This window comes from Rhodotorula paludigena (assembly GCF_050403205.1).
Source record: "Rhodotorula paludigena JCM10292 DNA, Rt_paludigena_JCM10292v1_ctg12, whole genome shotgun sequence".
NCBI classification, from domain to species: Eukaryota; Fungi; Basidiomycota; class Microbotryomycetes; order Sporidiobolales; family Sporidiobolaceae; genus Rhodotorula; species Rhodotorula paludigena.
The window spans coordinates 179,269-202,691 of NW_027481446.1; the positions used below are offsets into that span (position 1 = coordinate 179,269).

The 23,423-nt window shown below is 64.4% G+C and overlaps 8 protein-coding genes across 8 annotated transcripts; 2 read left to right on the forward strand and 6 right to left on the reverse strand.

Moving 5' to 3' along the window:
* Positions 1–93: 93 nt before the first annotated feature.
* Positions 94–4,076, reverse strand: JCM10292_001113 (uncharacterized protein; the record flags this gene model as incomplete). The annotated part of the gene is made up of 13 exons (XM_076647970.1): positions 94–327; positions 387–468; positions 530–747; positions 805–884; positions 945–1,256; positions 1,314–1,423; positions 1,487–1,793; positions 1,856–2,064; positions 2,143–2,545; positions 2,599–3,076; positions 3,140–3,287; positions 3,356–3,595; positions 3,664–4,076. The coding sequence occupies 13 exons, from the start codon at positions 4,074–4,076 to the stop codon at positions 94–96; spliced, it is 3,234 nt and encodes a 1,077-aa protein (XP_076506479.1).
* Positions 4,077–5,667: 1,591 nt separating this feature from the next.
* Positions 5,668–6,804, reverse strand: VAM7 (Vam7p; the record flags this gene model as incomplete). The annotated part of the gene is made up of 1 exon (XM_076647971.1): positions 5,668–6,804. One exon carries the CDS (start codon positions 6,802–6,804, stop codon positions 5,668–5,670), a length of 1,137 nt encoding a protein of 378 aa, XP_076506480.1.
* A 379-nt stretch (positions 6,805–7,183) lies between these two features.
* JCM10292_001115 (uncharacterized protein) lies at positions 7,184–10,372 on the reverse strand (the record flags this gene model as incomplete). Its single annotated transcript, XM_076647972.1, has 6 exons — positions 7,184–7,770; positions 7,830–8,038; positions 8,099–9,531; positions 9,610–9,807; positions 9,956–10,069; positions 10,346–10,372. 6 exons carry the CDS (start codon positions 10,370–10,372, stop codon positions 7,184–7,186), a joined length of 2,568 nt encoding a protein of 855 aa, XP_076506481.1.
* Positions 10,373–11,377: 1,005 nt separating this feature from the next.
* JCM10292_001116 (uncharacterized protein) lies at positions 11,378–12,435 on the reverse strand (the record flags this gene model as incomplete). The annotated part of the gene is made up of 2 exons (XM_076647973.1): positions 11,378–12,009; positions 12,069–12,435. The coding sequence occupies 2 exons, from the start codon at positions 12,433–12,435 to the stop codon at positions 11,378–11,380; spliced, it is 999 nt and encodes a 332-aa protein (XP_076506482.1).
* Positions 12,436–12,917: 482 nt separating this feature from the next.
* JCM10292_001117 (glycosyltransferase) lies at positions 12,918–15,346 on the reverse strand (the record flags this gene model as incomplete). Its single annotated transcript, XM_076647974.1, has 5 exons — positions 12,918–12,934; positions 12,995–13,943; positions 14,000–14,286; positions 14,342–14,595; positions 14,652–15,346. The coding sequence occupies 5 exons, from the start codon at positions 15,344–15,346 to the stop codon at positions 12,918–12,920; spliced, it is 2,202 nt and encodes a 733-aa protein (XP_076506483.1).
* A 1,205-nt stretch (positions 15,347–16,551) lies between these two features.
* Positions 16,552–17,996, forward strand: JCM10292_001118 (uncharacterized protein; the record flags this gene model as incomplete). Its single annotated transcript, XM_076647975.1, has 5 exons — positions 16,552–17,037; positions 17,120–17,202; positions 17,262–17,388; positions 17,470–17,829; positions 17,898–17,996. The coding sequence occupies 5 exons, from the start codon at positions 16,552–16,554 to the stop codon at positions 17,994–17,996; spliced, it is 1,155 nt and encodes a 384-aa protein (XP_076506484.1).
* Positions 17,997–18,223: 227 nt separating this feature from the next.
* On the reverse strand, positions 18,224–21,149 carry COG4 (Golgi transport complex subunit COG4; the record flags this gene model as incomplete). Its single annotated transcript, XM_076647976.1, has 9 exons — positions 18,224–18,448; positions 18,518–18,619; positions 18,685–19,038; positions 19,099–19,449; positions 19,507–19,734; positions 19,791–20,230; positions 20,288–20,522; positions 20,579–20,755; positions 20,844–21,149. 9 exons carry the CDS (start codon positions 21,147–21,149, stop codon positions 18,224–18,226), a joined length of 2,418 nt encoding a protein of 805 aa, XP_076506485.1.
* A 609-nt stretch (positions 21,150–21,758) lies between these two features.
* Positions 21,759–23,332, forward strand: JCM10292_001120 (uncharacterized protein; the record flags this gene model as incomplete). Its single annotated transcript, XM_076647977.1, has 7 exons — positions 21,759–21,897; positions 21,955–22,158; positions 22,216–22,261; positions 22,509–22,746; positions 22,805–22,864; positions 22,925–23,050; positions 23,114–23,332. The coding sequence occupies 7 exons, from the start codon at positions 21,759–21,761 to the stop codon at positions 23,330–23,332; spliced, it is 1,032 nt and encodes a 343-aa protein (XP_076506486.1).
* Positions 23,333–23,423: the final 91 nt, after the last annotated feature.

Genomic DNA, 23,423 nt, shown 5'->3' on the forward strand with positions numbered 1-23,423 from the left:
CTCTTCGGCGTCGTCCAAGACAGTATCGCAGGCACTGCAAAGCTACGGTACACAACCGCACTCCACAAGACATGCGTTGCCTCGTCTTCCACCTCACCAGACGTGGCCCTCGCGCTTCGCCTTCGCGTCGATCTTGTCCTGCTCGCGACGCCATATTGCCGCCTGCTCGGGGTACTCGGCAAAGTACTCGACGCACTCGGGGCAGCGGATCCAGTAGGCCTGCGCACGGCGCCCATAGCCGAGCAGGAGAAATTCGGGAAGCACGTCGCCCACGGCCTCGAGGTCGTCCGCGGGGAGGCAGTCCTCGCAGAGAGAGACGGGGCATGTCTATCTTGGTCTTGTGGAGTCAGTGCTGTAATGGGTCGGGAGGAGCAGGATGAGCGCACCTGGCAGCGGAAGAGCAGGCCGCCTGCCGCCTGAGTGGTGCGACTGCATCCGGCGCAAGTGTGCTGCGCGCACCACCAGAGCCTGCAAGCGCGAGGAGTTAGCTCGCTTGTCAGGTACGCGGTCATCGGAAGTCTCGACGCACGCCGTCCTGGCGAGGTCGGCCGCAGTCGCGCCCGCGCATTCGCCTGCGTGGTAGACTCGCGGACACCCGGCACAGCAGTAGACCTGGCCGCCGTCCTTGCAGGCGTGGCACACCTCCTCGTGCTCGAATTTGCGCTTGGTGCGCTTCGGCCCAGCAAGCTTGGCGAGCGCGTTCGGGTCGGACGAAATCGTCTTGACCGCCTCCCACTGCTTGTTGGACTGTGAGAGCCGCAGGGAGTCAGCGACGCTACCGCGCCAGTACGGTAAAAGACGTACGACGGTGTCTTTGGCGACGCTGTAGCCGTCGACCATGACGGTGCGCGTCTTCGATTCTCGCGCCACCTTCTCCTGCCACTCTGCGACGGCAAACAAGGTCAGCGGACAGCCCTCACAAGAGAGGCGAAATGGCCTCGCACCCTTGCGAATGTCGGCATTCGTCGCAGTGTAGAGCTTGCCCTCGAACTTGCGCGACGAGATGGCTTCGCGCCCGGCCAAGAGGGCCTCTTCCGCCTCGCGCTCCTCCTCTTCGAGCCTCGCACGCTCAGCTTCCGTAATCGACTCGCCCAGCTCGCGCTTGATTCCCGCGTCCTTGTCCTCGTCGCGCTTCCTCCCGCGCTCGCACAAGTCGGCGAAGGACGTCTCGCGGAAGGCGGTGAACGGGTCGCCGCCCTCGCCGTCCCACTTGGCGGCGAGAGCGCCCGTGCCCGCACGAAGGATCGAGACGAGCTCTGCAGACATGCGATCGTCAGCATATTGCGGATCGCAGACGGCTGAGACTGCCGCACCGCCGCGCGTCATCCTCGGCGCCTCATCGTCGTTCTGCGCGGGCCCGGCGTCTTCCTGCTCAAGATTCTGCTCCTGCGTCGGGTCGCGCATGCTTCCCATGATCTTGACCCTGTAGCGCTAGGCGAATCAGCGACGACAGAAGTACTCATGTCTACCGGTGCTCTGAGCGCACGATAGGTAGAGCTTCTTGCGCAAGCGTGTCATCGCCTGCTCCTCAACGGATCCCTGCGTGACGAGGCGGTACACGCGGACGGTCTTGGTCTGGCCGATGCGGTGCGCGCGGGCGATGGCCTGAATGTCGACCTGCGGGTTGAAATCCTGATCGTACATGACGACCGTCGTTGCTGCCGTGAGGTTGATGCCGAGACCGCCGGCGCGGGTCGAGATGAGGAAGATCTGTAGCGGTGAGTTGGTCTGCTGGAAGAGGCGGATGTCGAGAGCGCGGCGCGGGCGGGACGTGCTGCCGTCGAGGCGGCAGTCTGGGCACATTGATCGTGAGCATCGTGTACACCCTGTAGAGGAGAGGAGGGCGAGGACCCACACTTGTACGAGCGGAGGGAGCAGAAGTCCTCGAGGATGTCTAGCATCTTGGTGAAGCCGGAGAAGATGAGCACCTTCTCGCCCTTGGGCAGGACGTCGCGAAGCAGCTTGTCGAGGACGATGAGTTTGCTCGAAGCGGCGACGATGTGCTCATCGACAGTCAGATCGCCTTCAGGCTCACTGTTCGGGAGAAGGTACGGGTGCGAGCAGCTGCGGCGCGGGTGCAAAGGTGTCAGCTGGAGTAACAGCTCCTATTGCGCCTTCAGGCAGGTCGGAGGGCACACGCACCACTTGCGCAGCTGTATGAGAAGATTCATGAGCTTCATGTACGCGCCGCCGCCCGACTCGTTCTTCTTCTCCTCCTCCATGACCTTCTTGATGTTCTCGAGAACCTGCGAGTCGCCCTCCTCGACCGCAGCGCCTGACGAGGCGGGTGCTCCCGGCCCTTCGCTGTCGCTCGCGACGGTGTCGAAGCTCGCCTTGCGCTCGAGCGCCTTCTGCATGCGAGCGAGGCGCGCGACGGCTGGCCCGCGCTTCTTGCCCGAGGCGTCGGCGACCTGCTGCTGCGCGAGGCTGGCGGCGCCCGCCTCAAACTCGGTCGTACCGAAAAGCTCGCCGAGCGTGACGGTGTCGGAGCGACAGAGGAGACGGGTATACCAGAAGCGCTGGATGGGCGAGAGCGGAACGTAGACTGCGAGAGCTGAGAGTGAGTCTTGCGGTCGATGCGCTCAGGGTCAGACATACGCGTGAGTTCCTCCCGGGGCGGAACGCTAAGCTGGCCGGCCACGCCATCCTTGGTGCGGCGGAGCATGAGGATCTCGAGGAGCTTCTGGGCCTTGCTGAGGAATGCCGAGTCGTACATGCCGAGAGTGAGGTTGAATGCATCGCGGAAGGCCTTGAGCGTGTTATGCGGGAAGACTTGCGGGTACAGGAAGTGTAGGAGCGCCCACAGCTCGATCAAGTTGTTCTGCAGCGGTGTGCCCGAGAGAATGATGCGCATGCGAGCGCCGATACCTTGGAGCGCGATTGCAGCTTGCGACTCGGCGTTTTTGATGCGGTGACCCTCGTCGAGAACGACGAGTCCCCATCGGCGCTGCTTAAACCACGAGGCTTCGGCGACGAACGCCTCGTACGTGGTGACGATCAGGTCGGGCTTTTTCTGCGCGATTTCGTGCTTGAGCCGCGCACGCTCAGTCGCGGGCCCGTGGTAGCGAAGGGAAGACTGCGCGGGCGAGCCGATGAGCGAGTTGCGCCTGCGTCCGCGCACGACTGGCAAAAACCGTACATAGCTGGGCAGCCACTTTTCGATCTCGCTCATCCACGAGCCAAGGACCGAGAGCGGGCAAACGAGGAGGTGCGGTCCCTTCTGCCCGTGCTGTTCGCCGAGGTACGCAATGAGGGAGAGCGTCTGGAGCGTTTTGCCGAGACCCATTCTGCGAGAGTGGGGGGAACATGTCAGCCAGCCGTAAGGTGTTAGACGAAGGGGGGGAGAGCGCCGTACTCGTCGGCGAGGATGCAGTTCATTCCGTTCTCAGCCATGAAGGCCAGGAACGCGAGACCGACGAGCTGGTAGTCCTTGAGGATCCCAGGAGCGCCACCGCAGATGGCGGCCGGCTGCTCCACGTTGCGGAACGGATGAACGATGCCGTTGCTGGTGGCGGCAGTTGCCGCAGCGGTTTTCGAGAGGAAGTTGGGCGCATCGGACGGGAGAACGGGGGCGAAGACGGCGGCATTCGCGTGGCTGTAGGCAGAGGCCGATGAGTCAGCTGATGTGATATCGTGCGTCTCGTGGGAGTCGGTAGTACGTACATGAAGGCGTTCCTCCTACGCTCCGCCTCGTTCGAATCCGCGAACCACCAGCCAGGTCCCCCTGCTGCTCCGAGCTCGGCTTTGGCCTTGCCCTTACCCTTGTTGAGCTTCTTTGTCGGAGGAGGCGGGGTCAGGACCTGGATCTCGGGGCTGTAGCGCCTCTTGGTGCGCTTGCCCCTGCCCAGCTCCGTCTGCACGACGTCGACGTCGCCCTCTTCGTCCTTGACGAGACTTATAGTGGAGGTGCTCGCTGTGTTCGAGTGGACTGGCACGGGTCCCGGGGTCGCAGCGGGTGTCGGGATGCCCGACGACAGGGCGAGGTTGTCGAGTCGCGGGTTGAGCGATCCGAGCGAGTCGGAACGGTGGAGTCCCTCGAGTGGGCGTTTGAGGGGCAGAGACGCCCTGGGTGCCATCGCGACCACCGTACAAGCCTCCCGGCGGCTGAAATCGGCGCAAGAGATGAAGTCGAACTCTCGCTTCTCGTCGCGACGCGACTTGGCTTGCGAGGTGGACTCGCGCTCGGGACGCTGTGCACCAGCTGCACGGCGTGCCCGCGAGCTTCGGTGCTTCTCAGTGTGACGAATCGTAGACCACACGGTCGACCAAATGCTCTCAGGACCCGTCTGCGCCTCTTCGTCGTGTCGCTGTGATCGTCTGTCGTATCGCGCCCGTACACTGGCTCAACAGGTGTCTGCGCACTGACCGTGCACGATTTCCGTGCGGCACGTACGCCTGCGCGACTTCCTGCTCAGTGCTCGTGGGCTCCTGCCACGAACGGCTTCGGTAGTCTCTCCTCTTTTCGGATCTTCCGCTGTGCGCTCGTTCTCGTCGATGCGGCTTCATTCCTGGCGCACGTTCTCTCTGCCTTCTCTTCCGCCGGGCTATGATGGACCCGCCTGCGTTCTACGGCTCAGCGCACTGCTTTCCGCGCGGTTCCGCCCATTCTTCTATGGCATGTCCCTACTTCCGACATGCTGGCTTACCGGCTCATATCTTCTCTCGTTGGGGATCAGGCGGAGCACACACGGAACGCCAACAACACCTTGCGGGCAGAGACCCAAGACAAGCTCGACGAAGTGCTGTCAGCGGCGTCTGTTGCCCGCTTCAGATACGCCTCCTCTTCTCAGACCATCGCCGTCTACCTCATTTGGCGGCCTGCACTTTCCGCCAGATTCGAGCGCCACCTGCCAGCCGCATGCGAACAAGAAATGCATCGAGCCTGCGTCAAGCTAGATGCTGCGCTTCAACTCCTCGAGGACACGGGAAAGAGGCCGTCCAAAATCTCGGAGGAGCTCGTCAGGCCTCGCTCTGCACTCGACTGTGTAGGAGTGTGGCTGACTTCTCAGCGTGCAGGAGAAATATTTCGTGTGCAACCTTACTCAACGGAAGGAGATCACCTGCACATTGCTTGCACACGGTGCCCAACGCGCCGTCGGATCCGGAGAGCATCTTTGCCAACCACAGCGACGACCAAGACGACGCTCTATACCGTGCTTTGGTAGCGGAGCTCGGCCTGGACCGTGCCCAGCCACGTCTTGCCGAGCCCCTCAAAGGAGGCATAGAGAAGTCAGCCGCGGTTGCAGTCACCCTATCACGTCGCGACCGCTCCGGGAGTGCGACGCTTACTGGACTGGCTCATCGCACTGAGGCCTGGATGAGAGCGGCCGACCCAAAAGCTCAACTGAGAAGGCCCAGTCGCGAGAGACGGCACATCACGCGATCATGCGATGCCATTGTGTATTTCTGCGCCACGCAAGTGATCCTCGCCTCTCCCATCCGCGCTCCGCAACCCTGCCATTGCGGCAGAGGGCCACGACTCCCGAGGACAGCCACACTGATGCCAAATCTCTCGGCCACACGACGAGGTCAGAGGAATGTCGGAATTGCAAGAGCGGTGATACAGCAACAAGGAAAAGAGTGTGCAACCCAACCTGCCCGCAATCCCGGGGTTAGCAATGCAGGCAGGGCAAAGGATCGGAAGCAAGGAAAGCGCACCAAGGACAATCATAGGCGCTTCATCTGCTTGTTAGCCTCCTTCATCTTCCCCTTGACACGGTCTGTGCCTGTCTCGAGCTGGTCGAGGACGTCCTCCTGTAGCGCGAGCTCGGCATTGATCATTTCGCCGAGGTGCCGCTGACGCCGCAATGCCGCTGTCAGCGCCTCGAGCTTCGAGTCCTGGTCGTCCATGTACTGCTGTTGCAGCTGCATGATGCCTCCGTTATCGAGCGCGCGCGTCTCGGGTGTTTCGAGGGACTTGGATGCTGCTGCAGCGCCGAGGACGCGAGCCGGCGCCTTTGCGCCGCTCAAGAGCGCCTGCCGCGCGACCGTCGGCGTCTCCTCCTCGCCGGAGAAAGTATTGCCAGCCGCACCAGTCCGTCCCGCGCCAACTCTCGGCCCGCTGCCCGTCTTGCGCCCGAGGTCCTCGATCTCGCCTTGCAAGCGCTGCACAAGCCCGCTCCGGCGCTGCAGCTCGCCCTCGGTCATGCCATCCTTCGCGAGCGCCTGCAAGCCGCGTGCGAGGTCTCCGACACGGCGAACGAGGTCGACAAGCTGCGTCTTGCCCTCTTTGGCGGTCGAATGCGCCTGCGCCGAGTTGGCGAGGAGCTGCGCATCTCGCCGGTCAAGCGTCGTGCGCAGCTGCCGCACGAGTCCCTCGAGAGCAGCGTGCTCCGCCGTCCACGCGCCGGCGGTCCAGTCGCGCGCTGTTGCCGTCGCACCATCGGCGGCACCGTCGGCGTCACCCTGAGGCGGTGCAGCGAGAAAGTCCTTGAAAGCGCGGCTGCTGCGCCAGCGCGGGTCGCGGTCGGCGAGGATTGCGCGCAGCCACCGCTCGAGCCCCTGCCTGCGCTCGTCGAGCTGGTCGTCCGAGAGGTCGCGGGCGCCGGCGAACGGCGAGAGGAACCAGCTCCCCGGGTTCTTCGGCGGCAGCTCGCCAGGCGGATGTGCGCCGCAAGTCGCTGCAAGCTTCTGCTGTAGTGCGGTGAACGCTGAGTAGCGCTGCTGGATCGAGTAGCTTCGAGTCGGGAGCGAGACGGAGACGGTGAAGGCGACGTGCGGATCCGGCTTGGCGGTGAGCCGCGTGTACGAAGGAACCGACACAGACTGGATCGGATCTTTCGTAGCAGCCTTCGCGAACGACATCGCGAAGGAGAGGTGCAGAAGGGAGCGAGCGAGAGAGCCGACGAGCCGAGCGGGGGAGGGGACGACCAACTTCCGCGAGAGTCTGCGTTACTTGCTCAACGGGTACACGAGTAGAGACCAAGCGAGTGAATGGTATAACAACGGCGAAGCAACAGCACATTTTGGCGACATGGGAGATCACGAGAGATGGGAGAGCGGAGAGGAGCGAACGAGACGCAACGTCCATGCGAGGTGGTAAGGCGAGGGAACGACACTACATACAAGTCCGAGAGAACCTAGAACAGGCAGGACAAGGCGGGAGATATGGCTGCGTGCTGTTGAGAGCTTGCGAGAGATACGACGAGGGGAACGCGCGATTAACGACGGTGATGGCGGCCCTTCACTGCTGAGGTGCTTGTGGCGGCTGTGGAGGTGCAGCTGGCTGTCCGGGCTGCGGCGGAACACCATGCGCAGGCGGACCGCCCGCCTCTTCCGCCGCAGCGGCCGACACGATCCCGTACGCGAGAGCGCCCCACGCCGTCTGCGCGAACGGGTTTGGCGATGCCACTATTGGCGGATAGCCGTACGGCTGACCTGGCGCGAGGCCCATCGGGGGCATGCCACCTGGATAGCCGGGCGGCGCGATGTGCGGCGGCCACATCGGCGGAAGAGGCATGAAGGGGGTGCCGAGCATTGCCGGGTCGTGCGGTAGATGTGGCGGGTATCCAGGAGGTAGATGAGGATGTGGCGGTGGAGGTGCAGGCATGTCAGCCGCTGCGGTCGGAGTGACCTCGGTCGAGGCCGCCGGTGTTGGCAGTTGTGCGCTGGGGGCCGGAGCTGCGGCTGCTGCTTTCGGCGCGGATCCCGACCCTTCGCCATCCTTGGAGGCGCTAGCTGCGGCCGCTGCGGCGAGATTTGCCTTGGCTGCGGCAGCGGCCTGCCGCTTCTGCGCAAGCGATGCCGGGCGATTGACCTTGTGCAATTTGTCTGTCGCGGGCACATCGCGTCAGTACGTGTGATACACGCGAAGAGATGGGAGTGCGCACAGTAGAGCGAACACGCGTTGCAACACAACCGCCCCTCCTGGTCCTTGCGCCACATCGGCGTGCTCGTCGCGCCGCAGTTGTTGCAGCTCGGCGGCACGCCGCTCGCCGCGGCTTGCGCAGCGGCGCCGTTCGACGAACGGCGCGAGGCGTTCGACTTCGCAAACGTCTTCGGTCGAGGCTTCGAGTGCAGCTTGAGGTAGAGACCGCAGCTAAGACGCGAAAAAGTCAGCACAACATCGCGGGTGGGCGCTCGTTCAGGTGGCACGCACGCATTGCACAACAGCTCGTCATCCGGCCCTCGGCGCCAGAGCGGCGTCGTGATGCTCCCGCAATGGGAACAGACGGGGCCTTCATGCCCCTCGCCCGCCTCCTCCTTGGGCAGTCTCCGCTGCCCGTTCCCAGGCAGCTGCGTCGAATGCGGGTTGCGATTCTTCTTGCCGGTCGCGCCGAGCTTGCCCGCCGCGCCACCCGCGCCCGTCGAGTCTTCTTCGGGGCTCGCCCCAGGAAGAGCGACTCCTCCCGCCGCCGCCGCCGACGCCGCTGCCGCTGCCGCTGCTCCGGCGTTCTTCACCTTCTTGCCCGCAGCGCCACCGCCCGCAGCCTTCGCTTTGCGCTTGCCCTTTGCCGTCGCCGACGCACCGCCCGCCGTGGCAGCGTCCTGCGCCTGCACCGCGCGCTCGACCTCGCGCGCGGCCTGGTCCGCGAGCGAGAGCGCGCCCGCGTCGTCGGCCGCGCCGGGAGGCGGAGCTGCGCCCGTAGCGCCGCCAATGTCGAAGCGCGACGCCTGGCGGTCGACGGCCTCGAGACTATTGGCGCGGCTGCGCATCGCGACGAGACTCATGCCCTCGAAGGGGTCCTTCTGCTCCTGCTTCGGGATGAGCGAGTTTTCCTGTCCGCTCGACGAGGACGCGCCGCGGCCTTCGAGATCCCGCCAGACGTGGTCGAGCGTGCTCGTGCCCGAGCCCGCGGAGACGGAGCCGCCACCGTTCAGGTGCGATGAGAACTCGCCAGTTGCGGGGCCGAGTTCGAGCTCGAGGTCACCGAGGATGCTCGGCTCGGGCGAGGGCGTGAGGAAGCGCGGGTACGGGTTGACGACGGGCTGGTACATGCCGTACGACGAGAAGAAGGCCGGAGGTGCGGCAGCCGACGGCGCAGACGACAGTGCCGAAGGAAGGTCATTGTACACTGTCGCGGTAGGAGGTAGCGTGAAGCCTGGCGACGGGACTGAGGTGGGAGGAGCGGAAGGGATGCCGAAGGGGAAGGCGCCGTGCTGTGCGGCGGTGTTTGCTGCGGCGGCAAACGGGTCGTTGTGCGCCGCCGAGGATGAAAAGAATGCAGAGCCACTCGCGAGCCCCTGCGAGCCGGCGGGCGGCTGGAGCGAAGACGTGCTGGCGCCCTGCTGGCCATGCTCGGACTGACCCGCCGAAGCCGACGGCGCCTGCTGGTGCTGCTGCAGCGGACTGGCGATGAGGGCAGTCCACGATGGTGTGGCAATGATGCGACTCTGAGCGGCCTGTGAGGAAGGCGGGACAGGCGAGTAGCCCCATTCGGGTGAAGGGTTGAACGCGACGCGTTGCGGCTGAGGAGCGTGGATCGTCGGCGGTTGACTGTTGGCTTGGGCCGGCTGCTGGGCACTTGGCACGGACGATTGAGACAAAACGTTAAAGGTAGGAGGCTGGGGCGTGAGGTTGGCGGCGGCAGGCTGCGAGCACCCGGCCGTAAAGTCCGCCTGATCAGCTCGCACGTTCCTCGGGCACACGTCCAGCGCGTCTCGACGCACCTGCGCTGCGTGGAGGGTAGTCCTGAGGAACGCCTCGAGATCCTCGGTCGCGCGCCTGCGCTCGTGGGCCTCTACGCTCGCGTGAAGGCCATACAGGTCCTCGTGGGGCGAGGCGACGGTGGGGGAGGCAGCGTGCACGGGGCCGTGTCGTTGCTCCATGTGCCAGCGCCGCCAGAAGAGGTTCTCGATGCGCGAGTTCTGGACATGCAGCGGCGGCGGGCGGGACAGCGACGAGGGAGAGAGCGAAGGTGCATCCCGAAGATGCGGGGAAACCAAGCGCGGTTCCGGTCAGCGCGTCCAAGTGGGGGAGAATCCGCGAGAGGCACCATGCTCGCACACAACGCACCTGGTCGAGGAGTTTCCTGGCTTTGCCGCTCCAGGCGTTCCAGGTGAGGCGCAGGTGCTCGCGGTCGCTGTCTCCGGGAGCGGACGCCGCGGTAGCTGGGTCGAACGGCGTCGGCTGTGAGCGAGCGCGCCGCATGTCATACGGGAGGTCAGCTCGTGGCTCAGACGGCGAAGGGACGCGCTGCAGCGTGTTGTTGCCCCATCCGTAGCGCCTCGGTGGAGGCGGTGTGCGTGCATGCAAGTCGCTGCATGACACCGACTGCCACCTTGGGCGGCTAGAAAAACCCTAGACACACTTCTCAAGCTTCTTGTGACGCGCTCCACCCGCTCAGATACCGCTGTGACGTGCGCGAGGCGGTGCGAGAGACGCGCAGAGGAGAGACGGACGCACGTCAAGCCGAACGACAAAGGGCCTCATTCGGGTGCGGAGATGCTACCTGTGCTCGTGTCGGTCAAGCACGGCTAGCAGGGCGGGCGCAAGGGGCGGCGAGGGGGCGTGGTTGCGGGGCGATGAGCGGGACGAGGAGGACAAGGCGGAGGTGGGTCGAGCGAGTGCGGCGAGTCGGGCCGGGCAGTGCGGCGCAGGCAATGGAGCGCTGCTGAAGCTTTCAGCAGCCCATGGCGGGCGGGTGGGCGCGGGTTCGAGGCGGATGCTCGCTGCTCGACGAGAGCGGCGAAGTGGCAGGAGCTTTCGCTCGCGCCGAACGCTGGGTGTGCGCGGGGTCTGAGTGTTCGCTGCTGAGCTGTCTGGGGCTAGTCAACCCCGGTTCAGCTGACGAGTGTGTGCGAGCGAGGGCGTGATACTGCCGCTCGCTTTTCCCGGCGACATCTTGACTTTGTCTGTCTCCCTCGCTGCATCGCTCGCTTGCCTCTGCTCGGTGCTGCTATCGCTCCTGGAGATAGTCTTGCATGCCTCTTCCCACTCGCGATCTTCCCTGCTCACTCCCTTGCCCTCTGTCCTCGCCCTCCTCGTCCCCGACTCGCAGCTTTTCTCACTGCTGTCGCGCATCGAATCGCTGCCCCGCTTCGGTCTCGCTGCGTCTCCGCTGTCCGAGTCGGCCGTCACGCCCGTGCTCCGTTGCCTGCTGCTCGTCGCGAGTAGATCGAACTGGCGCCTCCTGGCTCCTTCCAGTCCTCTATCACCTCCGCCGCTTGGCAGCGTGCTGCGCAGCTCTGGCGACTCGCGAGCGGACGGCGGCAACGGTGTCGACTTTGCACGGCGATGTGACACTCTAGCGCATCGAGGAAAGATGAACGGCTCCGAGGGAGCGGACCTGAGATTCGCGGTTGAAGCGCGAGTTGCAGAGGAGAAGAACGAGGCTATGCTGATGAGAGCAACAACAGACTGTATGTATCTAGATATATATGCGTATGAGGGGAAGCACAATCGACGGGTACAGGAAGAGGGGCGGAAGCAAAGTCTTCACTTTGCGCCGCAGATGGGCCAGCCGTAAGAGCCATACAGGCCGCCGTTCCGGACGACGCCGAACTCGACCTCGATGTCGCGCTCGCGGCACTCCTCGAGGAGCTCATTGCCGCCGATCTGGGCACGGAGCGTCGCACGGCTGATGCCGCCCCAGCGCACGCGCTTGAGCTGCGCGAGGAGGTTGGCGCGCGCAAACATGTCTTCGTACGGCGCGTCCGAGTGGAAGATGGTCTTGCCGATCTCGAGCGTCGTCACGGTCGCGGGGAGGGCCGTCAGGAGCGCCGACGTCGCCTCCCAGCAGGCGAAGCGCGACAGGACGCGGCACGATGCGATGAAAGGTAGGAGCGGCGTGTGGCGGTCGGCGCCGTGGATCTCCATCGACTGGAGGCACTCGGTTGCGGGCCGAAAGGCCGACATGAAGGCGCGCGCCGAGGCGTTCGAGCCGTAGCAGTCCAGGTCGAGCTCGACGAGTGTCGTCCGGGACGAAGCGGCGATGGCCGCAACGATCGGTTTCGGGTAGATGTGGTACAGTCCCTTGCACGTCAAAGTCTTGAGCGAGAAGGGTAGTGGCCAAGGGACGGCCGGGGCGAGGTCGGCGAAGGGAGCGGCGAGGTGCAGCGTGTGCAGCTCTGTGGAAAGAGAAGGGTCAGCCGTCGACATCGCCTCTTCCGGGACGCAAGGTACGCACTCTTGAGCTTTGGGCTCTGCAGAGCACGCAGGTCGAACTTGGCCCGTGCACGCGACGGGTCGGGCACGAGCGCGAGCTCCTCGAGCGCCTCGCACGAGTCAAACACCTCCCAGCACTCGTCGATCGACAGGCCCGAGCCGAGCGAGAGCCTGCAGGTGCGCGTCTTGCGCCCGGGGCATGCGAGCCACGCTCGCGCGGCCTTCGAGGTCGGCAGCGAGAGCCGCGACTCGAGGAGGTCCTGCGAGGGACCGCGCCAGTCGCGCGAGACGAGCGACGCCGAGAGGAGCGTCGGCTTGGACGACGTGCCCAGTATCCAGCTGATCAGCTCGGGCGGGAGGTACGGCGCTTCGGCCCGCGGCGACACCATCGTGGTGGTCGCGTGCTCCGTGGGTCGGCGTATGCGCTTGAGCTGAGGGCGAGTCGTCAGCGTTTACGGAGGAGCGAATGATACCGATATACTGACTGAGGCTGAAGAAGCCTATCAAAGCTGCGCGTGCTGGCTCGGGAGGGCGAGGAAGCGGTTGAGAGGGGTCCGAAGCGAAAAAGCACGATGAGGCGGTGCGCTCATCTCGAAGCTGTCCTCGCCACTTCCTTCTGAGCAGGTGGCACTGCTTACGTTACTTGCGAATGCCGTGCGATGCGGCAGATGACCTTCGATAGGTTCGCCCGGGCTTGTCGTCGGCGACCTTCTCAGCGGATTGAGAAAAACAGGCGCCGGTGCGGGTGATGCAACAAGCGGCGTAACAAGCATGCGGAGTCTACGTAAATAAGTCATGGTGCCAGATGATGGACGTGAGGAAGGCTCGGAGGCTCGCGGAAGACGGCGAGCGGGTATGCCGGGATAGATGGTCACCGTTGTGCGGGATCTGCGAGCATAGTGCAAGTGAGCAGTGGCAAACGATTCATACAAATGAGACAGAACATACACTGCTTCGACATGTCGGTCTCCTTGCCCATCTCGTCTAGCAGCATCGCCGTCGCGTAGTACGCCGCCGGGTGCGGGTACTTCGGGTCGCCAAACCCGTGCCCGGGCAGGTTGACGGCCCTGTCAAGCTCGCCAAACATTCCCGCGAGCGTCGTGCGCCAGTCGAACCCGTCCTCGACGAGCTTGCGCGCGTTGCTGCCCAGCCGCTCGCGCCGAGCCGGATCCTGCATCAGCTCGACGATCGCGTCGGCGTAGAGCGCCGCGTCGCGGTCGTTGTCGAGCGTGTGGTCGACGAGGACGCCGCCGAGCTCGCTCGCGCCGTGCTGCTTGCGCCCATGCGCATCCAGCTCGCCCAGCTGCTCGGGCAGCGCGCCTGCGCGAGCAGTCACGACGGGTAGGCCCATCGCCATGGCCTCGGCGACGGCAATCGATATGCCCTCGCTGACCGAGGGCAGGAGGAAGATATCGCTCGCGGCGTAGTATCGGCTCGGGTCCTGCTGCGTCCCGAGGACGTGCACAAACTCGCCGAGGTTCTCGCGCGCGATGGCCCGCTCAAGCTGCTTGCGCAGCTCGCCATCACCGAGCATGACGATGAGGAAGTCGTCCTCGGTGCGCTGCACAAGCTCGGCGACGATGAGCGGAATGAGGAGGGGCCGTTTCTGGGGATCGAGCCGTCCGACGACCGTGATGACGAACGTGTCGGCTTCGACGCCCAGCAGGCCCGTCTTTGCCGCCGTGCGCTGTGCAGGCGTCGCTGGAACGAACTGCGATGCCTCGATACCGAGCTTGACGACACCGATGCGGCTGGCATCGAGGTGGCCGTTCTCGAGCAGCCAGTGCTTGAGGTGATGCGAGCACGTGATGGTGCGGGCGAGGTAGCGCTGCGAGATTACCGAGTACCGCGGGTAGCCGCCAGCCTTCCAGCCATCGTACGCCTCGTTGTGCAGGTACTGCAGAAACGAGAGTCAGCGCCCGGCGATCAGCCGGCAGGCAAGGGCTAACTCACGTCGATCCACTCGACGTCGGGAAGCTGCACGACCAGCGCAGGCAGCATTTCGTAGACGAGCTGCGAGTTGCTCAAGACGACCTGGTGGATCCCGCGACTCTCGACGAGGTGCTTGAGGTAGCGGGCGAAGTCGTTCGGACGCAAGAAAGCAGGGAGGACGTGTACGTCGTGCGTGAACTGGAGGACGTAGGGCCGGAGCTCGAGGCCTTCGGGCACCCTGTTGAGCGTGCAGACGACCGTAACGCGGTAGCCGGCGAGCGCGTACAGCTGGATCATATGTAGAGCGCCTGCAGGGCTGCTCATCAGCTCGACGCGTGTGACAGGGGCGAGTGCGCAGCGTACCAATGTCCGCGCCGCCCATATACAGCCAAGGAACGATAAACATGATCTTCTTGTCCGAGTGAGCGAGCGCCTGCTTGAAAGGCGCATCCCACGCAACCGCCTCGAGCTGGATGGCCCGCTTGGGCGATTTGGAGGGAAAGCCACTCTTGAGCGAGGGATGTCGGCCCTGGATGTGTCGCTTGAGGGCGTCGAAGCCGTTGACGAAGGTATTGCCCCATCGCGCGGCGCGGAATTTGGGCTCGTTGACCCGGTACCTGGCAAGTGAGGATCAGTAGTCGGCTCGTGAGGTGAAGGACCAATCACGACGTACCAGTACAGCGGCTCGAGCACCGATCCGCCCCAGTAACCTGCCTCGGCGAGACACATCCAGAAGTCCCAGTCCTCGCCTCCATCATGGAACTCTTCCTCATTGTAGCGACACCCGCTCTTCAGGACAGCGCGACTCGTGTAGACGGCCGCGTTCGGGACAAAGTTGCCCCAGACGTAGTTGTCGCGTCCCGAGTGCAGGCCCGTCACAACCGTCTCGTTCGATGCGCCCCACTTGACGTATCGGAACCCGCCGAGGTCCCAGTCTGCGTTCGACTCGAGCATCCAGCACGTCTTCTCGAGCGCCGTAAACTCGAATAGGTCGTCGTCGTCGAGCGAGACGAGGTACTTTGGCGGCGGGTCAAAGTGTCGAGAAACGTAGTCTAGACCGACGTTGCGGCCGGCTGCGAGCCCCTTTTGCCCCGGGTTCTTGACGACGACTACGCGCGGGTCGCGCGCAAATTCCTTCAGAAGTGCAAGCGAGTCGGGCTCGTCGGTGTGGTCGTCAACGATGACCCAGACAAGGTTCTGCAGCGACTGGCCAAAGACGGTCGTCGCAGTCTCACGCATGACTGATCGAGGGTTGTTGGTCGCCGTGATGATGGCGACGGTCGGGCGGGACAGGTCGGCGGAAGGGTCGAGGAGGAATTGGTGCGAGGGCGGTCGATGAGGAGAGACAGGCGTGTTGTGGTAGAGCATGAGCTGCTCAAGGTGATGGACAGGGAGAGGGTCGTCTGAGGGAATGAAGGGGCGCGAGTTGGCGGATCGACGCGAAGAGGCAGAGCGGGCGGAAGGGGGGCGAGAAGGAGGACGTTTCTTTGGGCGAGGCACGTTGCCGTCGCGGTGCTGAGCTGACAAGGCTGCGCGCTGAGCTGTTGGTCGGAAAGTGGGCCGCGATGGCGGAGCTGGCTCGCCGGCGAAATGGTGCCAGAGGAGCCAGGCAAGGCCTCCTGCGGCGACGAGGAGGTAGAGGGCGATTCGCCGCCGTCGTCTCCACGCTGTTGCCGACTGCGCCATGGCCCTTTTGGGGCTGAGGGAGCGCGAGTGCGCCTGATCTCGCTGTATACGGGCGTGCAGAAGTAGGTCAGTAATGGGTCGTTCCGCAGACAGGACGTTGCTCGCGCTCGTCTGGCGCATGTACGAGGGCCCCCCATGAGACGCAGAGCCTCTGCGCCCTCGCAAGTGGACGGAGAGGCCCTCATTGAAGTGCCCAGCCGTCAAGTGTCGAGGTGGAGCGCCGGTTCGACGGGAGCAGGTGAAAGTGGGCGAGAGCAAGAGCGGGAGCTGCGACTGACAGAGAACAGGCGCGGCATCGTGGAATGCGCGACAGAGCGTGTGTGCAGGTCTCGACAGCAGTGAGCGCTCTCGGTCGAAGCGAGTTCGATCACGCTGAGCGGGAGCGGGAGCGGGAAGCGCGCGCGTGCGAGAGAAAGCGGCTCGAGGGGAGGCGCGCGTACGAGCGAGCGGCGCAGACGGCAGAGCGCAGCGAAGCAGCTCCACCGCACCCTGGCTCAATCGCGCCCAGCTCGCCAGCTCGAGAGGTACGTGCGCTGCTCTGCAGCTCCACTTTGGGGGTTCTCTCGCCCGCACCAGGCTCTCGCTCGCTGCGTCGCCCCGTTCCTCTCCTTCTGCTCTCCCTCGCATCCTCCTCGTCCCTTGCCCCGCCGAACCCTGACCCTGCCCCTCCCGCGGCCTGCCTGTCCCCAGCCCCGCTCGACTCGCCTGCGCTCCTCGTCAATCTTGCGCGTCCTGCTCGTCCGCCGCTCTTCGTCGTCGTCGTCTCGCCCCGTCGTCCTCCTCGTCGTCGTCGTTTCGGGCCTCCTGGACTCGCCGCACTAGGCCGAGCTGCTGATTCGTTCGCGCTTCTTCGTATCCTCTCCTCACACGCTCTTCCTACTTGCACCATGGCCGACTCGCTCACTTCCGGTGCCGACCTCGCACGCAAACGCTCGCGCTCCGCCTCGCCCTCGCACGAATCAGCCGCCAAGAAGGCGAACCAGGCCACCGCCGCCCCCACGCAGCTCGAGGTCGACGATGACATGCCCGCCGCGACCGACACGACGGGCGACGACGCCGACGCGAGCGCAGCCGACCCCTCTGCCTCGACCGCGCCGACGCTCATGAACGTCGACTCGGCAGGGATCCCCGCCAAGCCCGTCGCGGCGGCTGCGGCCGAGCAGGCTGCGCAGGACCAGGCGCCCGCCGCCCAGACGATTCAGATGCGCACCCTCATCGTCACGCAGGATGCGTCCATCATCATCGGCCGCGGCGGCAAGAATGTCAACGAGATTCGGGATAAGAGTGGCGCCAAGATCACCGTCACCGAGGCCGTCCCGGGCAACCCGGAGCGCATCATGGCCGTCGGCGGCGCTCTCGACGCTGTTAGCAAGGTGCGACACGCGCTGTCCTTATGCATGCTCGTACAGCCGCTGGGCAACGACCGAAACTGACGTTGGAGCTACGATCGTACAGGCCTTCGGTCTCATTGTGCGCCGCATCAACGACGAGCCCTTCGACGTTCCCTCTGTCCCCGGCTCGCGCGCCGTCACAATCCGGTGCGCCGTTTTCGCGCACCCAGCAGCTGCGAAGCGTGCTCACACTCGTGCCCACACAGCTTCATCATCCCCAACTCGCGCATGGGCTCGGTCATTGGTAAGGCGGGTGCCAAGATCAAGGAGATCCAGGAGGCTTCGGGTGCCAAGCTGCAAGCCAGCGAGGCCATGCTTCCCGGCAGCACCGAGGTGAGTCCGCGGAGACAGTTCATCGTTGAAGCTTCGCCAGGGGGCTATCGGTCCAGCTCGTTAAACCTTCTGCCCTCGCAGCGCGTCTTGAGCGTCAGCGGTGTCGCCGATGCGATCCACATTGCTGTCTACTACCTCGGCTCGGTGCTGATTGAGCACGCGTCGCAAGCGCCGCGCGAGCAGTCGTACCGTCCCTCGGGCGACATGGGTGCTGGGCGCCCGCCGCGCTCGGACGGCCCGCGGCCAGGCGGCGGCGCAGGACTCGGCCCGCGCGGCGGCGCCGACGCGCAGACGCAGCAGCTCTTTGTCCCGAACGAGCTCGTCGGGTCCATCATTGGCAAGGCTGGCGCCAACATCAACCACATTCGCCAGACTTCGCAGTGCCAGATCAAGGTCAACGAGCCAGGCGAGCCGTCGCCCGGTGGCGCACCGAACGAGCGTGTGAGCGGCTTGCCTGATTCAGCACGTCCTAACTTCCGACCTTGACTGACGCCTGATCACTCTTGCAGCTCATCACCATCACGGGCTCTCCCAACGGCATCCAGGTTGCGGTTCGCATGCTGTACGAGCGCCTCGAGAAGGAGAAGGCGAAGCAGATGGGCCAGTAGGTCGGTATAACTGGGCGAAGGAGCCGCTTCGTCTCGCTTTGGCGGGACTTTCTTCCGTGTAACGCATTTGCAGTTTTACCGCATCAACTCGCAGTAGATTGAGAGCGCGTTGAGCCTGCCGGGTGTACTTTCGCGTGCTCTCATCCGTACTGAACCCGGCGGCGATGGAAAGTCTACGTTTCTACAACACGGGCAAAGAGCACAGCTACTGCCACTCCGGAGCATCATCACACCCTGAGCGCCCACACGACGCGCACCTCGCTCATCGTCAGCCGGTTCCCGCTCGCGCTGAGCACCTCCTCGGCCTCCTCGGGGCTGTCGAGCGTGAGGAGCGTCGCGATCTGCTGCAGGCGCGAGAACGACTCGCGCAGCGAGCCTGACGCGAACGACGCTTGCGACGAGAGGTACGAGAGGATCGTGCGGATGTCGCGGTCGAGGCGGAGGGCGCCGAGCTGGCGCGAAGCGAAAGGTCAGGACCGACGACGGCGGACGCGTGCGCGAGACGGCCGCGTGAGACGCACCTCGGTAAACTTCATGCCGCGGATCATGCTCTCCCAGGGCCGGACGAGGACGTTCACCGCTGTCGAGAAGAACAGATTGAAGTTGCTCTCGGTGAGCGACTCCTGTGCACAGAGCGACAGTCAGAACCTGGGTGCAGCGACGGGCGTGTCGAGCCGTTGGGACTCACCCGGTATCCGCTGAGCAGCGTCTCCCACGCCTTGACGAACCGCTTGCGCACGTCGTCGCGGTACTCGGCCTCGTTGTAAGCGTCCTCGTCGAGCTTGTAGCTCACGTCCTTGTACACCTCGCTCAGCAACGGGCGCAGCTTTGGCCGCACGAGCTGGTTGAAGAGGTGGTCGAGCCCCGACTTGAGCACGGTGCGGAACTTTTCCTCCGAGTTGCGCAGGAGCGAGAGCGACGTTCGCGCGCGGTCGAGCTCGGTGAAGAGGAAGAAGGACGAGGGGAGCGCATCGGACGCGAGGAGCTCGGCGAGGAGGCGCGAGGTGTAGCCCGCTGCCGTGTCGAGGTTGTTGAGGTAGACCTGTTGCCGCAAGGCGTGTCAGCCGCCGGGGAGCTAGTAGACGTGAGAGGCCGGACGCACAATGTAGATGTTGCGAGCCTCCTTCTCCCGCCGTTCCCGCTCTTCTTCCCTCGCGCGCCCGCCGAGCTGCGCCATCCCGCCCATTCCACCGACGCTGACCATGCCCATCGCGCCCTGCGAGCTCGCGCTCGCCGCCAAGTCCTTGAAGGCGCCCTCGATGCGCGTGCGCCACACCTCGGCCACGTCGCGCTCGAGGACGGTGCGCAGCTCCTTGTTCATGGCAACAAGGTTGTCGAGCTGCGCCGTGCTGACGACACGCTGGAGCGTCTTCTTGACAATGTAGAAGATGTCGTCGAGGGAGGAAGAGAGGTACGGTGTCGAGGAGAAGTCTGGCTCGTCCATTTGGTGCGCCTAGACATCAACGTCAGTCAGGGTCACCCGGCTTGAGAAGCGGACGCGGCGACGCACACGCTCGATCGCTGTTCGCAGATACCACAGCTCGAGCGGCATGTATGCCTCCTTCAGTTGCTTGGCGATCGCCTTGCCCAGGTCGCTATCCTCGACGACAGCGAGGTCCGCTTCGTCGGCAGGCACCGCGTCGCCTGGTCGTGGAGTCGCCTCCGGGTCAAGAGTGGGTGTCGCGTTGAGGGATAGCGGTACCGGTGCCGCCTGGGCAGGCGTTTCAAGCTCATCGTCCTGCGGATCCGACGTGAGCCGAAAAAGCGACACGATCAAGCGAGAGACGAGCGCACCTTGAGCATGCTGTACAGAAATCGTCGCAAGAGCTGCCATCGCCCGCTCATCATCGTCAACTCGGTGACGATGGCATCCGTCTCGCGTGGGTCGATCTCGCCGTCGCCCTGCTGCGCCGCTGCCCCGTCGAACCCATTCTGCCCGAGCATCGGGCTCGCGCCAGGTTTGGGCGGCAACGGCTTCTTCGAAAAGGCTTCGATACCGGCGAAGCGGTACTGGCGCAGCTCGGCGATGCGGCGGCGGATTCGGCGCTCTTCTTCCCAGTTGGTCAGGACGCGCAGGCCGAGCTTGTCCGTCTCGGTCATGAGCGAACCCGCAACCGACAGCATCTTGCCCTCGCCGTAGTACTTCTCGACGACGGGCGCGTGCTGCGAGACGATGAGCGCGATGGCTTCGAAGAGAGTGGTGAGGAGGGCGGAGAAGTGGGTTGGGCTCTGGCCTGCAATGGAAGCTGGTCAGCTACTTCACTCCCATTCGAGAAGCCAGGAAGAAGCACCCTTGCTGCTGAGCGCGCCTGTCTTTGCCCGCACGATGCCAGCAACCCACTCGGCGTAGACCTCGAGCCCTTTGTCCTCCTCCTCGATCATCGGGAACAGCTTGAAGAAGCGATTGATGTTGTTCGTGTCGTTCGCAGCAGCAGCCGTGCGGAAGGATGTGAGGAAGGTCTCGAGCAGCGAGGCGCGCAGCTGTGCGAGCGTTGTCGCCGGCGGGGAGGGAAGGTCGGCGGTGGGCTGTGGAGGGACGGGGTCAGTGGCGGCCTCAGGAATAGGCGAGGGTCAGCACAGACCACGACTGCGTCGGCAAAGCCGCTCGAGACGATTGCCGGGTCGATGGCGGCCGCTCGCTGGACCGACCTGGTCGCGGCCTCCCAGTCGTGCTTCTGCATGGCGATGTCGAGGCTGGCGATGGCCGACTTGAGGTCCTGGACGGCCTGGATCATCTCGATGCACTCCTTGACGCGCGACTGGCGGCACAGGGAGCGTGAGCGAAGGCACTCCCACCCCCACCTCGACCCCCTCGGGAGCGAGAGCACAAAGCGAGAGCCGGCGCACCTGCTCCTCGTCGAGCCCGCGCACCTTTGCGCCGACGCGCTCTGCCGTCTCTGCGACGGCGGAAATCTCGCCCGCCGTGTGCTCTGCCTCGCCCTGGATGCCCCCGACGACCTCGCGCAGCGACTCAAGGGCGCGCAGCTGGGTTGCGAGGCGCGTCCGCGACGAGATGAGGGCCGTCAAGCGCGCATCGAGACTCGACTCGTGCGCCGTCAGCTCGCTCAGGTGGCGCTCGATGTCGTCCCGCGTCACGAGCTGCTCGTCGCTGCCGGATGCGGGCGGAGGAGGCGCAGCCACGGCGCTCGCCATTCCTGCGCGTCTGTGATAGCACCACGCAAGCCCCGGGACTGTACGCGAGCCTGTCGCGCCTAGCCTGAGCAACGGCGTGCGCGCAGCGGTTCTTCGGGAGCGAGACCTCTCGTCGCTCGTCCTTCGCCCAAACCTTGCCTTCGTCTTTATCGCTCGTGGACCGAGCGAGGGACTCTATAGACAGTACTGCGCGTCACCTGTGGCCAGGCTACCCGTCTCGTGCTGCCGCCTACCCTCGAGGCTTCGAAACCGTTTCATCGCTTCGCCCTCTTGATCCCACGCTTTGCATCGCCGAGCGCAGTCCGTAGAGTCTCAGGCGCCCTCGTAGCTCTCATGTAGCCTGCTCGAGACGTGTCGGGCCTCTTATCTGCACCGCCTCGCTTGTACGTCCGCCTCGGCTTGCCCCCGCTGTCTCCTGCACGCTGCGCAGACTTGCATTCCGCGGACGAGTCCAGCCCACCGGTCGCTCTCCGTGCTTTTGAGACAACGTGCGTAACTCGGGGCTCGGCTCGCGCGAGGACCGAGGCGGACACCGCTCAGGTCGGTCGATGTGGTGCTCGCGCTTCGCGCTGCTCCGTCTTCCTTTCCCTCTCCACTTGCTCTGCATACATGGCGGCATCAGACAGGCACGGTCAGGTAGGAGTCACGGGTCAGGGCACCTTGCAGGCAGCACTTGGCCTGCTCGGCGCCTTCTTCGATTGGGCGAAGCTCGAAGCCCCCGAGCATGGCGTTTCGCTCGCATTGGACGGTGCGAAGCTCCCGTGCCATCTTTTTCAGACCCACAGCTGACACTCCTTTCATCTAGGTGTACCGGCACTGGTCGTCGCAAGCTTGTCGCTCCCTCCGCATGTCGCTTCGGCGGCAGTCCACCTGCTCGCGAACGGCAAGATGAAAACGAAACTGGCGCCGATATCGTTTGCGTGCGACATTACCATGAGCAAACGGTACCAGGGGCCGATGCGTCTGCGCAACTTGGTTCGCGACCTGTCCAGCGGCTACGCTGATCCCGGTGCGCTCCGCTATCTGCTTGCCAGCTTGCTGCGGCTGAACATCCTTAGATCTTCAGAGAACCCTGATTGGGTTTATGTCTACGCTTTCCACCTGCAAGAATCGTGCGTTTCTCGCGTCCTGCCTTTCGGCGCGCGTTTTGACTTGAGCTTCAAGTGATCCACCTTGTCAACTTCCCCTGGAGCTACACCCGCTGCGCCCACTGCGCAATCTCATTCATGTGCACAAGCACCACGGTCCCGGCAACCTGCGCCGGTTCGCTGCCCTCACGCCGTCGGCCGTGGCCGCCAGTGCGCTCGCGCGCCTGATTTGGCGTGATGCGCCGCGACAGTCCGATTACTTCCTGCTCAGGATCATCAGCACGCTCTGTCTCGATTCGGGCAACCTGAGCGGCGCTTGGCTGAACCCGACCGATTGGGAACCCGCCATTCACGCCATCGTTGGATTGTACGAACTGGACCACTTCCGAGGCCAAGTCCACCAACGCCTCTCCGACGAGTTTGCCAGAGATCTTGATAACAAGACACTGCACCACGGCGTCCTCCGCCCATGGTCCGAGTGCTTTGCCATGTACCGCAACGCCATTTCGGTGCGGCTGCCACATTTCGCTCATTTCGGCGATCTCACTGATTTATTCTCGCGAGTAGAATACGGTCAAAGCAGTACAGCGACAGCTGCACCAGTACGATGACCACGCGACGGCCCATGTCCGTATATCGCTTCGCAGGATTCGCTCGAACAGCTTCTGATGACGTCCCGCCCCATAGCCCACCGCCGCGCCTACAGACTCTCAAACCTCCCCCGCCACCTTCTCCGCCTCGGCACCGACCACCCCGTCGCAGCCAAGCGACGCGCCTCAAGCTTCGGCATCGACCGTGCCCAACCCAGCACCCGTGCGTTTGCTCTCCCCCGCATCCGCCTTAGTCTGCTGGCGCTCATGTTCCCACCTCGTACAGCTCAACGTCACATCTGCCTTCGATAACGACAGCGACTCGGAGGCTGATGGCGGCAGCAGGAAGAAGAGGGGCAGGAAGAAGCAAGATAAGACGAAGAAGGAGAACTTGAAGGAGGCGAAGAAAGAAAAGGCGAAGTCGCCGCATGTTCCCGGCACGCGCAGGGCGGCGTGGGCCGGCATCGCACGGAGGCTGTTCAAAGGGACATCTGAAAGGTCGTAGACGGGACTGTCATTGAAACGAAGCGAAGGAAGTCAGGACTCTCCTTTCGCCCCTTTTATGCAGTCCCCGCGGCCCATTTTCGCGATCTTCT